Source organism: Cetorhinus maximus, chromosome 4, assembly GCF_964194155.1.
Source record: "Cetorhinus maximus chromosome 4, sCetMax3.hap1.1, whole genome shotgun sequence".
NCBI lineage: Eukaryota > Metazoa > Chordata > Chondrichthyes > Lamniformes > Cetorhinidae > Cetorhinus > Cetorhinus maximus.
In genome coordinates, this window is record NC_135882.1 from 165564546 (window position 1) to 165580089 (window position 15544).

Consider the following 15544-nt stretch of genomic DNA (forward strand, 5'->3'; position numbering starts at 1 on the left):
TTGTGCTATTAGCTATTATGCTAACATACATGATCAGTGACATCAGATCACGCGTCACTGGAACTCAGAGAGAGAGATGTTTCTGGAAGGAGTCCTGTGCTTATCTATTGCTATGCATAGAAGTATATAGTTAATAAATGTTTGGAAGTTCCTGGATACCTTGTTTCCAGTAGCCTCTGTTAAACATAGCCTGGGTTCTTCATGGCCAATATTTATCCCTCAACCAACAGCATGAAACAGATTATCTGATCGTTATCACATTGCTGTTTGTCGGAGCTTGCTGTGTGCAAATTGGCTGCTGCATTTCTACAATACATGAATGGCTACACTTTAAAAGCACTTCATTGGCTGTAAAGAGCTTTGGGACATGTTGTAGTTGTGAAAAACACTATATAAATGAAAGTCTTCCTTTGATTGAATGAAGCTGGATGAGCCATGGTGACAAACTGTTTTGTGATCTCATATTATGCAGAAGTAGAAACATTGACACCACTAAGGCAAATGATATGCTGTCATTTATTGCAAGGGGTTTGGGGTACAAGAGTAAAGAAGTCTTGCTGCTATTGGTTTTTAGTGAGATGACACCTGCGACATTATACATAGTTTCGAGCTCATTGGTCTCCTAATTTAAGGAAGGATGTGCCTTCCTTAGAGGGGGTGCAGCAGAGGTTCACTAGATTGATTTCTGGGATAAGATGGCTGTCCCATGGGAGAGATTGAATAGAATGAACTGAATGAATAGAATCACAGAATCACAGAGTTGTTACAGCGCAGAATGAGGCCATTCGGCGCATTGTGCCCGCACTGGCTCTCCAAATGAGCAATTCACCTAGTGCCATTCCCCCGCCTTCTCCCTGTAACCCTGCGCATTCTTCTCTTTCAGATAACAGTCTAATTCCCTTTTGAATGCCTTGATTGAACCTGCCTCCACCACAACCTCAGACAGTGCATTCCAGACCTTTATCACTTGCTGCGTGAAAAAGTTTTTTTTCTCATATCGCTTTAGTTTCTTTTACCAGTTAATTAAATCTGTGCCCCCTTTGTTCCTGATCCTTTCAGGTGTGAGAACAGTTTACTCAGTCCTGACCCCTCATGATTTTGAATACCTCTATCAAATCTCCTCTCAGCCTTCATTCCTCCAAGAAAAACAGTCCTATCTTCTCTAGGTTATCATCAGAACTAAAGTTCCTCGGCCCTGGAACCAATCTCATGAATATTTTCTGAACTCTCTCCAATACTTCACTTTCTTCCTAAAGTGCTGCACCCAGAACTGGATGCAATACTCCAGCTGAGGCTGAACTAGTGTCTTATACAAGTTCAACATAAACTCCTTGTTCTTGTACTCTATGCCCCTATCAATAAGGCCTAGGATATTGCATGCTTTATGAACTCTTCTCTAAACATGTCCTACCACTTTTAATGATTTATGCACATAGACACCCAGGTCCCTCTGCTCCCATGCCCCTTTTAGAATCATGCCTTTTATTTTATATGGGCCAATACCCTCTGGGGTTCAGAAGGATGGGAGATCCTTTGAGGCCTTGGCAGGGCTGTTGTTGAAAGGCCATTTCTCTGGCTGAAGAATCTAGAACTAGGGAGTGTCATGTCAGGACAAGGGGTGGCCATTTGTGGCTGGAATAAGGAGAAATTTCTTCACACAGAAGCTTGTGAAATTATGAAATTTTCAATCCCCCCCCCACTCTTCAGAGATGCTGTGGGTGCTCAGTTATGGATTATGGTTAAAAGTAAGATCAGTAGATTTTTGGACATTAAGGAAATCAAGCACTCTGGAGGTTGGGTAGGAAAGTGGAGTTGTGATCCAAGATCAGCCATGATCTGATTGAGTGGTGGAGCAGGCTTGAGGAGTTGTATGGCCTACTCCTGCTCCTATTTCTTATGTCCGTATGTTCTATTGGCGTTATTAACAGGAATCGAAAGTGTTCTACATTGAGCCACTAAATTAAATTAAAAAGTGACCACAAGACCGAATTTATTACAGTGAACTACGACCAGCTCTAATCTTTCACATTCACGCGCACAGTCCATCCAGTAGTGCTTTGCAAATCAAGAGACACTCATATTTTTGTTATTAGAGATTATAAAAGACTTTGTAATACTCTTAAGCTAAGTTGTGTAAGAGTCAGAACATTGCGACCTGACTTTCTGGAGGAGAAATAAATTTGCAAATCGCTTGTATTATTAATCTTTTCAGTTTTAAGTTGAATCACAGCATTTCTGCGATATTAGTTAAATGCTGCATCTGACCTGACAAAGTTAACGAGCCAGTATAGAAACCAAGCTGCTTGTTAACCAACTGCTTTCGTAATTACAAAAATATCTGGAAAAGCTCAGCAGGTCTGACAGCATCTGCGGAGAGGAATACAGTTAACGTTTCTAGTCCGTATGACTCTTCACCATGTTCTGATGAAGGGTCATACGGACTCGAAACGTTAACTGTGTTCCTCTCCGCAGATGCTGCCAGACCTGCTGAGCTTTTCCAGGTATTTTTATTTTTGTTTCGGATTTCCAGCATCCGCAGTTTTTCTTTGCTTTTATCTTAGTGCTTTCTTAATTATTTTGAATGCAGAATTGTGAAATGCAGAGCATCATTAAATTGAGTGAAAATATTCATCATCATAAAGCTAAGCTAGACATTCTCATCACAAGTTTTATGTGGGCTTTAATTTAGTTTCGCCTGTTAATATTGACATTTATAACCTGGAAATGAAATGTAGTGACAATATCATACAATCATTTACTTTATGAATATCTCAATTTCTTCTTACTGGTTGTACCTGTTCATTTTAAACGTATTAATATCGTTGTTAAAATCAGAGATGAAGGAATTTGATAGGAGTGAAGTAAGTGTTCATATGCTAATCTCAAATGGTGTCATTTCAAGGTTTATATGCCTTGAGACTCATAATTTGAGAGCAAAGATCCTTTATTTTATTTTGAAATTACAGTAAGAACAAGTTAAAGCAAGTGCTCAGGCCCCTTGGCTTTATAACTAGATGCACGGCATGTTAAGGCAAGGGAGTCTTGGTAAACCTTCACAAATCATCGCTTGGCCTCAGCAGGAATTTGGTTTCAATTGTGACCACTGCACTCCAGGAATGATGCTAAGACCTTGGAGAAAGTGCAGGGGGAGACTTACAGGATGATACCAGGGATGAAGAGAGGCTAGAAAAGTTCTTCTCAGAGCAGAGGAGGTTAAGGGAAGATTGAGTAGATTGTTCACAATTATTATGGGTTTTGTTAGAGTAGATGTGCAGAAACTGTTCCCAGTTGCAGGAGGTTCAGTAACCAGAGGACAGGAATTGAGCAGGAGAAAGAATGAAGGGGAAGTGAGGAGGCATTCATTAATGCAGCAAGTCGTTCCGATCTGGAGCGTACTGCCTGAAAGATGTTCGAAGCAGATTCAGTAGTAACTTTCAAAAGAGAAGTGGATGTATACTTGAGAAGGAAGAAGTTACCAGGCTATGAGGATTGATCTAGGGAGTGGCATTAACTGGATAGCACACCCAAAGCACCGGCATGATACACTGCATGTTTCTATGAAACTTGCTGCACAAAAAATACTAAATTATTTACAACTTTAAACAATCAGTGAGATTGTGGGTGTATTAAATGAGACAATGGAAACTGGCCCTGAACAGTGGGGCCACCAGATAAATGCATGTTGCACGAATGGAATTGCCACGCTAGTCATGTTTCAGACAGATAGAGCCCTACGACTGATCTTTTTGGATATGTCTTTCAGGAATCATCAGAACAGCTCTGCCCAACATGGACAGGGAGGCCAAGGATCGCTACCTACTGGTTATACAGGCTAAAGATATGGTTGGACAGATGGGAGGTTTATCTGGAACTACATCAATCACCGTTACTCTCAGTGATGTCAATGACAACCCACCTCGCTTCTCTCGCAGTAAGGAACTGTATTAACTCTTCATTACAAAAAAAAACTATTCATCAAGCTCTCACTGTGATATTTCCCTGCTTGGTGAGGCGAAACAATAGATTAGATTATGCACTGCATATTAATACACCGTTGGCTTCTTTCATCTTGTAGCTGACTTTCACAAACTCTACAGCCTGGAGTTTCTGCTCAGTGCTATTGTTTGCCATGGCACAGTTTGCCTAAGATCACCGTAACCCGCACAGAGGCTTGCTGAATTTTAAGTGCAAATTTCACCCAGCGCAAATTGAGTTTCCGCCATCTTTTGCTCTAGTTCAAAGGAACAGCTGTGGCTCAGTTCATAGCACCCTCGCCTTTGAATCAGAGGGTTGTGGGTTCATGTCCCACTCCCGGAAACCAAGAACTGTGATTGTACTCGAAAGAGTTGCAATCTGTGACTGTTGATAACTCGAAAGAGTTTTAAAGGAACACGGAACTGAAAGCCAACCCACCTACAAAACTGGCCACGCCCTCCCAGATTACACTAATCACCAGTATGAGTTTCTGCTAATTGCGGTCCTATGCAGCAGGCCTCAGGCTTGGCTTTAAAAATTAAACTGTTTCTTTTGGCTGCAAAGACACGTAAAGACCCACTTAAAAAGCTTTTGAATGTATTTTTTAAAAATTTACTAAGGGGCTGGCTACTGTGCACCAATGGCACTTAGCAAATGGTTCTGTACATTTTGACGGGGTTGATGGAGAACAAAAACATCAGAGGTAGGGGGAGCCCAACAACACAGATTTCTCTCTCCACTGAGGCTGACCGACTGGCTAAGCATTTCCAGCATTTTCTGTTTTTATTAGCAAAGTTACCCCGGCTGGAGAAATTGTTTCTGCAAGGGACGGGATGAGATTGATTGGAGGGTTGGGGGGGTGGCAAGAGTGGGAGGGGGATGGCTTGGGAGGAATGGCAGGGGCAGGTTGGAATGGCAAGGGATGGAGGTGGCATAGGAGGGAAGGGGTGGCATTGGGGATGGATGAAATGATGGAATTGGTTAAGTGTGGCAAAACAATGGAGACAATTATTTGATGCAACTTATTATTCGAAAGCTATTCTTTGTGCTAAAAATGACAATTCATCAGGTTTTAATGGTCAGTTGAATTAAAATAGTAATCAGCATTGATTTTATAGAAAATCATGATAACAGTCTATGTCCTCCAGAGATTCTACACAGTCAATGCCAATGGGCATGCCACCACACAAATTAGACTCGAGGAAGAAGCAATTATAATGTTGCTACGAAACTTGAATCTTAAACAAGGACTTTGTCATGGAACAAGATTGATAGTTAGGAAGCTGTTAGGAAGATAGATAGATGCTGAAATTATAACAGGCAAATTTCAAGGAAATAGAATGTTTATTCCTGGAATCATATTCAGCCCATCAGATGTAAATCCGCCTTTTCAGCTCAGGAGCAAACAATTCCCAAATGGACTTTTACATTCTATGACTACTGACAAATCACAACGCCAAACTCTTAACAAAATTTGTATTTATATGCCTAGGCCTGTTTTTACACACAGGCAGCCTTATATAGCTCTTCTCAGAGTGAAAAGTTTTGATTCTGTTAAAGTCTTTGGTGAAAGAATAACTAGAAATCTTGTATTTTTTTTCTTTATTCTTTTATGGGATGTGGATTTCACTGGCAAGGCCAGAACTTGTTGCTCATCCCTAATTGCCCTTGAACTGTGTGGCTTGATAGGCCATTTCAGAGGGCAGTTAAGAGTCAACAGTGAGACGTACTATTGCAGTAAAGAAACACTTCGACCACAAATGCTTTGCCGGGGGGATCTCTGCGAGTGATAACAAGATAGCTTAATAACAATAATAACCTTAAAACTTAGCTGTGTCATTACCCTGTGATTTACTGTCTGTTGGTTTCAGAACAGTAGCAGCTCTGTTTTCTGTCTTACGAGCTGAGAAAAACAGTTCTGAAAACTGAACCAAACCTCTAATTGAGACACATAAACTGGAATATTATGCAAAGTCAGTGGCCCCCGCCGCCTGGCTGCAATATTAGGGGCAAGCCTGCCTCCACATGGCCAGGAAACCCTAGTCTGATTTTACAACAATCAGGCTGTTAATTGGCTCAGGATGAGACTCCTGCCCCCAACTGGGAGGCAGCTCTGCTGTATAGGAGAGGGGAAAGAAGAGGGGAAGAGTACTAGGGGATTCGTTGGTTAGGGGAACAAACAGGTGTTTCTGTGGCCGTAGACGTGACTCCAGGATGGTATGTTGCCTCCCTGGTGCCAGGGTCAAGGATGTCACGGAGCAGCTGCGGGACATTCTTCTGGGGGTGGGTGATCAGCCAGAGGTCATGGTCCACGTTGATACCAATGACTTAGGTAGGAAAGGGGATGAGGTCCTGAAAGCAGACTTGAAGGAGCTAGGAAGGAGACTGAAAAGTAGGACCTCTAAAGCAGTAATCTCAGGGTTATTCTCAGTCCCACGTGCAAGTGAATATAGAAATAGGAGAATTGAGCAATTAAACACGTGGCTGGAAAGCAGGAGGGAGAGCATCAGATTTCTGAAGCATTGGGACTGGTTCTGGGGAAGGTGGGACCTGTACAAGCCAGACAGTCTACACCTGAACAGGACTGGGATGAATATCCTCTCAGGGAGATTTGCGAGTGTTGTTGGTGGGGGGTTTAAACTAGTTTGGCAGGGGGTGTGAGAACCTGAGGGCAAATTCAGAGCAGGGAACGGGTGATACAGAATTGGTGAATGACTGAAAGACAGAAACAGCACAGGTTAAAAAGTGAACAGCACAGGAATTTGGCAGTGTTAAAAGGTATCTATGTAAACGCAAGGAACATAGTAAATAAAGCTGATGAGCTGAGGGCGCAGATAGATACTTGACAGCATGATATTATCACTATAACAAAACCTTGGCTTAAGGAGGGGCAAAAATGGCAGCTCAACATCCCTGGATATAGGGTTTTCAGGCAGGATATGCAGGGGGATAAAAAAGTAGCATTATTGGTTACAGAATCAATTACAGCCTTGAGGAGGGATGATATACTAAATGAAGCATCAAATGAGGCCATGTGGGTTGAGCTCAGAATAAAAAAGGAGCAGCCACACTGCTAGGAGTGCACTATAGACCCCTAAATAGTGGAAGGGAGTTAGAAGAGCAAATATGTAGGCAGATTTCTGAGCGCAAAAACAATAGGGCAGTAATATTTGGAGACTTCAACTACCCTAATATCAATTGGGATACAAACAGTGTGAAGGGCATAGGGAGCACAAAATTCTTGAACTGCATTCAAGAGAACCTTTTTAGCCAGCACATAACAAAGCCCAATGATAGGGGGTGCAATTCTAAATTTAGTCTTTGGAAATGAAGCTGGGCATGTGAATGAAGTAGCAGTGGGGAACCATTTTGGATAGTGACCATAATATAGTCCTCCCTTCCCTGGACACCTTCCTCCCCCTGGACATCTTCCCTCCCTGAGCTCCTTCCTCCCCCTGGGCACTTTCCCCCTTCCGATCTCGTTCCCTGCTCTGAACTCCCTCCCTTACACCTTTCTCCCCCCCCTTAAACCTACCTCCCCACTTGCCGCATTCTCTTCTGTTACACACTCCTCCCCTCGTACTCCCTTCCCTCCCAACCTCACCCCCCAACACCTTTGTTTCTCCCCCTCCAAATTTCAGCCCCTTGACACCTTTGTTGACCCCCCCCCACAAAACTCAGCCCCCCCCGACTTCTTTGTCCTCCCCCTCACCTCCCAACGTCATTCCCATTCCCCTGGTATATCTTCCTCTCCCAGTAATCCCTAAACCTTTCACTCTCACCATTCCCCTCCCCACTGCCAGTACACCTTCCTTTCCCACTCACAACTGGACCTTCCTCTATCCCCCCTCACCAATCATCTGTAGCAGCCCATGATCAAGATCATGGTGTCCCGAAGCAGACCCGAGACATCAACGGAGACCTCCTGCCCTCCGTGAGCTGCTTCGCGGCGGAGCCATGTCCATGAGAATCCACCCAACAAGCACGTTTTCTTCCAGGGTCCGGTAGCTGTAGGGCTCCGGCACCTTCTGCTCCTCAGATGTCCGCAATCTGCGTAAGGCCCTAATGGTAAGTCCCGACTTCTGCACATCACACTTGTCCAGACGTACTCTGGGTGAGCGTGTTTTCCTGCCGGCGCAATGGTAAATTTGGCACTGGGGGGGGGTGCAGAATTCCGGTCGGGCTTTACTTTGCATCACTGGGATGTAAATTGGGTTTATGCTGGTTTCCAGTGGAATTTGCATTCTGCAATGGCAGACACCATTGGATGATTCCGCTGCGCTTTCAGCCAGCATGAAACCAGTTTCTGCCCCTCATGCCGAATTGTCCCCCGCTCTGCCCGCCATGACGCCTGACGCCAACGGGACTGGATAATTCCGCCCGCCCGTTTAAGATTCAAGTTTTGTAGCTGTATTATAATTGCTCCTTCCTTGAGTCTAATTTGTGTGGTGGCATGCCCATTGGCATTAGAGTCTGGAGGGCAGAGACTGTTATCATCATCTTCTTCTATATTTAGCCATGCCTCCCAATTTTGCACTCCCCTCCTGCCAGGCCATTCCTGGGCAGGTGCGGGCGTAAAATTCCAGCTGTAGAATATGATACGAAAACAAAATGCTACACATGTTGGAAGCCTTGTATTTAAAAAGTGAAGTTGCTAGTCAGCAGGTCAAGCAGCATCTGTGGAGATCACTGACCTTTCATTCGAATTGGAAGAAGCTCGAGATTTAGTAGTTTATAAGCAAACTCAGAGCTAGGAAGATGAGGATGGGGAGTGGAGAGAAAAACACAGGAAAGAGCAAAAGGGAAGGTTGCAGGCAGGAATGATTAAATGACAAAGGGATGATGATGCAAGGCAACAAAGGGGTAACAATGGGACAACCAAACAACAAAAGATGCCTCAGCGGAGTTGTATACGATTTTGGAATGTGATGTTACTTTGGGACATGTGATATCAATTTTGGTAGATTTTGAAAGTTCAGGGTGAATAAGCTGAGAGGAGTGAGAATTATCAGGCTCAAATGTTGCTAGTTCAGTCATTCAAATACAGTATTAGACTTCAGCCTATATATTAACATTAGCCACCTTTGCACTTTCATATGAGATTCCTTTGTCCTACATTTCAAGGAATAAGTGGACAATAGAATTTCATATGGCTGTGTTAAATGTTCTGGTGCTAATATGGAAAAGCCTGATGCCAAGGCACTGATTTCTAAAAGTTCACTTTCGCAGTTTCATGCAAAATAACTCACAGTTTCATAATTATCATAATGCAGTCATACCATTCTGAATTGTCCAGTGAGATTATCTCAATAGTGATTGACGTTGCTAATTAAATTCATGGAATGTTACTGAAATTCTTATTTTTTGAAATGGTTCTTTGCATTAATAAGGTGAAAGAAAGTAATGTGTCAGCTGATGCTCCCATTACCCAGTGGGAGGAGAGTCAGCGCTATTTAATGCTTAGATCATTAATCATCCATTGAGAAATACAGTCACAATCAGCTGGGGATTTGTCAGAGTAAGTCAATAATATTTATAGCCGAATCTGGAATATTCAGTAAACCATCTTCAAGAAGCTTAAATTTGTCTAAAGGGCTATGATTGGTATGGAAAAGAAATTCCCTCCAACATAAGGTCAAAAGTGGGAATGTTTTCTGATGATTGCACAATGTACAGTGCCATTCGCTATGCCTCAGATAGTATCTGATAGCTACTGAAGCAGTCTGTGCCTGCACACAGCAAAAAGCCTGGATTACATTCAGGCTTGGGCTGATATGTGGCAAGATTTCCCCCATACAAGTGCCAGACGATGAGCATCTCCAATGAAAGAGAATCTAACCATCTCCCCTTGGCAGTGTAACCACTGCTTATGAACAAAACACATTTGTTATAAATTATGTTAATGTATTTTACCAGAGCAATTAATATTAATAACGGGACCAAACTGTATTATATGGAGGGAAGTAAGTAAACCCTGAGATCACCAACCAATTAGAATAGTTGGATCACCTAATGATGTACTAGATGCCTTGTAAATAATTCAGAAATGGCATCCATCCCTTTTTGAAATTAATTTTTACTTAGTTCTCATAATGATACTGACTCTTAGGTCAACCATGTTTCTCCCACCATGCTACAGGAGGAAGATCCGGAGAGTGCCAGGTCTACAAAACCAACCTTTTTTGCAACTGATGATCCAAATTTAATAACATCTATACCCTTTGCAAGAAATCATTAAGAAGAAATAAATTGACCCTAAAATCGCCAACCTGGGATTTGTTGATATATTACTTTTAATAATTAAAGTCAGAGGATGGAATGCTCCGTGTGAGAATTAGTACACTTCAAGAATGAAAGTGTATCCTAAAAGATCGTTATAATTGAAGGACCTTGATATATCACTGCTTAGGCATTAGCTGAAGCAGTAGGGGCAATTTTAACCCATCTTACCAGGTGAAAGACCTTTGGGATCAGGTGGAGTGCTGATTTAACCCCCTGCACAATATTACTCAGTGATTTCAATGAAGATTATAATCAGTCAGGATGGAAAGCCGTCATTGTACCCAATCCCATATCTCCCGACTGGAGGGATAGGTTAAAATTGTCCCTGTTATATCTAATTCCGAGCATCACATTTCAGGGAGGATGTTGAGTCCTTAGAGAAAGAATGCAGAGGAGGTTTACTAGCATGGTACCAGGGAAGTGGGAGCTGTGATTTAATGGAGACTGCCAGAGCGGGTAAGGTGGCGGGTGGGCACGTATAAACGCAGAGAAGGCCGGGCGGTCTATTCCCTCTGGTGGGAAAACTGCCCCCCATTTAATCAGCGGTGGGAATGGACCCGCTTAACCGCTAATTAGGCTCATTATTGAGCCCACACCGATTTAATGATGGTCCAGGGATTCTCCCGAGCCTGCAGGGGTCTCCCCTGCCTCCTGAAGGCCGCCCAGCACACCCTGCCAGGTTTGCCAGGGACCTCCCATGGGTTCCCTCTTTCAAAGGCACTCAGTGCCCGATTGAGGGACGCCGCACCGAGAAGGGGGATGCCCAGTGAGAGCCACCCCCCACCCCCCAACCCGGTGCCCTTGCAAGTGAACCCCACTCCCACCCCCCCTTGTCAGCGATCCCCTCCCTGTGGCGCCGTCCCAATCTGCCCCCACTCACCTGCCTCCAAGGGATCCAGCAATGATGGATGGCGAAGGCTGAATTACCTGAATTACCGACAGCAGCTACTGCTCCACAGTGACGCAGCCGGCCTCTGATTGGCTGGCAGCTCTCCTTGGCCGGGTTTCCACCCTACTGGGGAGTTAATCCTGTGGGAAGCCTGATGTGCCCCAGTTAAGTGCCTGACTGCAGTTAAGTAACATCAGGCACCCCGTAGAGAGGCTTTCCCAGCGGTGGGCTGAATCCACATTACCTACACTAAATTCTGCCAGGATTTCAGTCATCTGGAGGGAAAAGATAGTTTTACGTCTGAGATCAATAGATTTTTGATGACAGGGCATCAGACCAGAGCAGGTGGATGAAGTTCAGGCATAGATCACCCATAATCTCAGAGAATGGCAGAAAAGGCTTGAGGAGCTGAATTGCCTACTCCTGTTCTAAAGCTGAACTTGTCCTCCTCAGAGCAGAGAAGGTTCAGGGGTAGATATGATAGTGGTATTTAAATTATGAAGGGCTTTGACAGAGTAAATAAAGAGAAACTGCTGCCATTGACAGAGTGGTAACTAAAGGAGTCAAAGGTCATTGGCAAAAGGATCGGAAGCAGCTTGAGGAAACTTTGAAACTTTTTTTTATGCAGTGGGTTCGTCTGACGGGAATGCACTGCCTGAAAGGGTGTTAGAAGTAGAGTCAATAGTAAGGTTTTGAAGGACAATGGGGAAAACAAAGAGGGGATTGGGATTAATTGGATAGTTCTTCCAAAGAGTACAGGCATGATGGGCCGAATGGCCTTCTGTACTGTATCATTCGTGATGATTTCGTGAATGTTGCTCACCTTTGGGCACAGATGTGACCTGAGATTTTACATTGAAGGCCTTTAACCCAGGTATTCATTATGCTCAGTAACAAAGCATTGGAGGCAGAACAATGAAGCGGGTGAGAGCATGGAAGGATTTAAATGCAAGGATGGGAATTTTAACTAATGGCAATGAAGGGGTGGTGCGATGGTGTTGTTAGGGGTGGGTGGTGGTGGACCATCGATGAATGGGAGTAATTGTCAGCCTGCGAGCCAAGGAGTGATGAGTGAACTGGGTTTGGTGTGCTAAATCATACGAGCAGCAAGGATTTGGATGAGCTTAAGTTTATGAAGGCTGGGCAGCAGCGGGTGCTGACAGAAGAACCTTAAAAAAATAGCCAAGTCTGAAGGTGACCAAGGCATGGTTGAGGGCTTCAGCAACAGATGGCCTGATGAAGGGGTGGAGATTGGCAATGAGGTGGACCTAGGCATGTTTGTGATGATTGAGTATGAAATTAGAAGCTTAACTCAGGGTCAAATAGAACACAGAGGTTGTGAGCAGTGTCCTTCAAGCTGAAACAATGGTTGGGGAAGAAAGGGGCCATATTTAAATCGTGGCTGTTGGTTTGGATGATGCTGATTAGATTGTTTAATTAAGAGCCTTATAAAGCTTGTAATGGTTGTGCTAATGGCCACGTAATGTGCTTATTATGAACAAAATAACCATCCTTGGAGCTTTATAACCTCTTTTCAAGGGAACAGAATTACGAACACATAATATAAAGATTAAGCAAATAACAACAACTTATTTTTATAGAGCACCTTCATCACAATACAAAGTCCCAAGACACTTCGCGGGAGCATTTTCAGATATTATTGGGCACCAACACACAGATGAATAATGCTCATGAGGCCAGAATTAGAAGAACACAGGTATATTGCAGGGTTGCGGGGCTGGAGGAGATTATAGACATAGGGAGCGACGTGGCCACAGAAGCACTTGAATACAAGGAAGAGGATTCTGAAATCAAGGCATTGCTTAACTGTGAACCAATATGGGTCAGTGAGCACAGGGTGATAAGGGAACAGAATTTGGTGCAATTAAGGACACAAGCAACAGTGATTTTTGGATGATCTCAGGTTTACGGAGGCTACAATATACGGGACCAGCCATGAGTGCGTTGGAATAGTCGAGACTAGAAGTAACAAAGGCATGAATGAGAGTTTCAGTAGCAGATGAGCTGAGACACTAAGATTGAGACCATCCAATCAGCTGTCTCTACCGTGTCCCTCCTTTCCACTAGTCCACCAGGCCAAATTTCCCCTGAAGCTCCTCCCACCCCACCCTAACCCTAAACCTGCATCTTTCTCTAGCTTCTCTCCCATATCCCTGCATGCCCTCTCTGAACTCATCTAGTCCATTAGACCCACCTCCTGCTCCCTATATCCAATTCCCACTTCCTGCTGACCACCCAACTTCCCCTCCTGGTCCCCATGTTAGCAGAGGCTGTTGATGGTTCTCTGTTTTCAGGTGTTGTCCTCTCTCCTTTAAATCTGTCCTCATCAGACCTCTTCTCAAAAAAAAAACTAACCCTTGGCTCCCAAACCTTGTGAACTACCTATCCATCTCCAACCTCCCTTTCCTCTCCAAAGTCCTTGAACGCGTTGTTGCCTCCCAAACCTGTGTCCATCTTTTCTGGAACTTCATGTTTGAATCCCTCTAGTCACGTTTCCAACCTTGCCACAGCGCTGAAATGGCTCTTATTAAAGTCACAGTTGACATGCTATGAGCCTGTGACAAAAGTAAACTATTCCTCCTCATCCTTCTTGGCTTGGCCACACCATCTTTTTCCAATGCCTCTCCATTGTTGCCCAGCTGGATGGGACTATTCTCATCTAATTCCATTCTTATCTATCGAATCGTAATAATGACTGTTCTTCCTACCCCCACACTGTTACCTCTGGTGCTCTCCAAGGTTCTATCCTTGCCCTCCACCCCCTCCCACCCCACCCACCCCTCCCTATTTCTCATCTACATGCTGCCCCTCGGCTACTTCATCCAAAAGAACAGCATTAGTTTTCACAAGTACGCTGACAATACCCAGCTCTCCCTTACACCACCTCTCTCAGCTCCTCCACTATTGCTAAATTATCAGGCTGCTTATTCAACATCCAGCACTGGATGTGCATAAATGTCTTCCAATTAAATATTGTTGTGAAGACTGAAGCTATTATCTTAGGCTGCCACTCCAAACTCCATTCCCAGGCAACTGTCTGGGATTAAGCCAGTTTGTTTGCAACCTTGACGTTGTATTTGTGCGTGAGATGATTTCCGGACCACATAGCCACTCCATCACTAAGACCGCCTATTTCCACCTCTGTAACATTGTCCAACTTCACCTCTGTCTCAGCTCATCCACTACTGAAACCCTCATTCATGCCTTTATTACTTATAGCCTCGACTATTCCAATGTACTCATGGCTGGTCCTGCACATTGTAGCCACTGCAAACCTAAGATCATCCAAATCTCTGTTGCTTGTTTCCTTACTTGCACAAATGTCCTGTTCCCTTATCACTGGTAAGTGCTCACTGATCCACATTGGTTCCCAGCTAAGCAACATCTTGATTTTAGAATCCTCACCCTTGTATTCAAATCCTTCTATGGCCTAGTCCCTCCCTATCTCTGTAATCTCCTCCAGCCGCACAACCTTCCAAGATACCTGTACTCTTTTAATTCTGGCTTCTTGAGCATTCCTGATTTTAATCACCCCACCATTGGCGGCTGTGTCTTCAGCTGCCTAGGCCCTAATCTCTAAAATTCCCTCTTTACATGTTTCCACCTTTCTACCTTGCTTTCCCCCTTTAAGGCATTTCTTAAAACCTACCTCTTTGACCAAGCTTTAGGTCATCTGCCCTAATAGCTCGTTATGTAGGTCGGTATCTAATATTGTTTTATAACATTTCTATGATGTGCCTTGGGACATTTTATTATGTTAAAGGTGATATACAGATATACGTTATTGGTGAAAAAAACATTAAAACAGGTGAACAGAAGCTTTGTCAAAGAGGTATGTTTTAAACAGCTTCTTAAAGAGAGGAACAGAGGTGGAGAGGTTCAGGGAGGGACTTCCAGAGTTTAGGGCTCAAAGCCAGATTTTGCAGTCCTGTTTTAGGACTGCACGGAGTCAGAAATTAGGGAAAAAAACAGAGCAGCAAAGGTGGAAGTCCTGCCTCCATTTTTGACTCCGGCTGTTTTTGGCAATGTGGGAAAAGGGGCATGACAGGCCGATGTTTACTATCATGAATGATGATAGTGCTGTGGTTGGAAATGTTAAATGACCAATAAATAATGTGGTCTTCGGGTTGTTGCTTCTGACAACTGGCAAGCTTTCAAGTGAAACAGCAGTTTTGTAAAAGTGGAAATGTCTTAAGATGCTTTAGAATAGATTATCCACTGGATAAAGTGCTATCCTTCATTGCACAATATTGAAAGGTTAGCCTGGTTTGAGATCTAGAATTAATTGTTTAAATTCACACCATTGCTGTCATTCATTCTTTGCAGAACAGCTCAGCCATCTGTTTGGTTGTTTGAAAGCTTTGACAGATTATGAGC

The 15544-nt window shown here is 43.7% G+C and overlaps 1 protein-coding gene across 2 annotated transcripts in view; it reads left to right on the top strand.

The window, feature by feature from the left end:
- cdh7a (cadherin 7a) overlaps positions 1-15544 on the top strand; it is a 173882-nt gene that overhangs the window by 54805 nt on the left and 103533 nt on the right. For both annotated transcript variants that reach the window (XM_078541099.1, XM_078541100.1), the window contains one exon: positions 3764-3931. In XM_078541099.1, coding sequence (XP_078397225.1) covers positions 3764-3931 — 168 coding nt within the window. The remainder of the gene's footprint in view (positions 1-3763; positions 3932-15544) is intronic.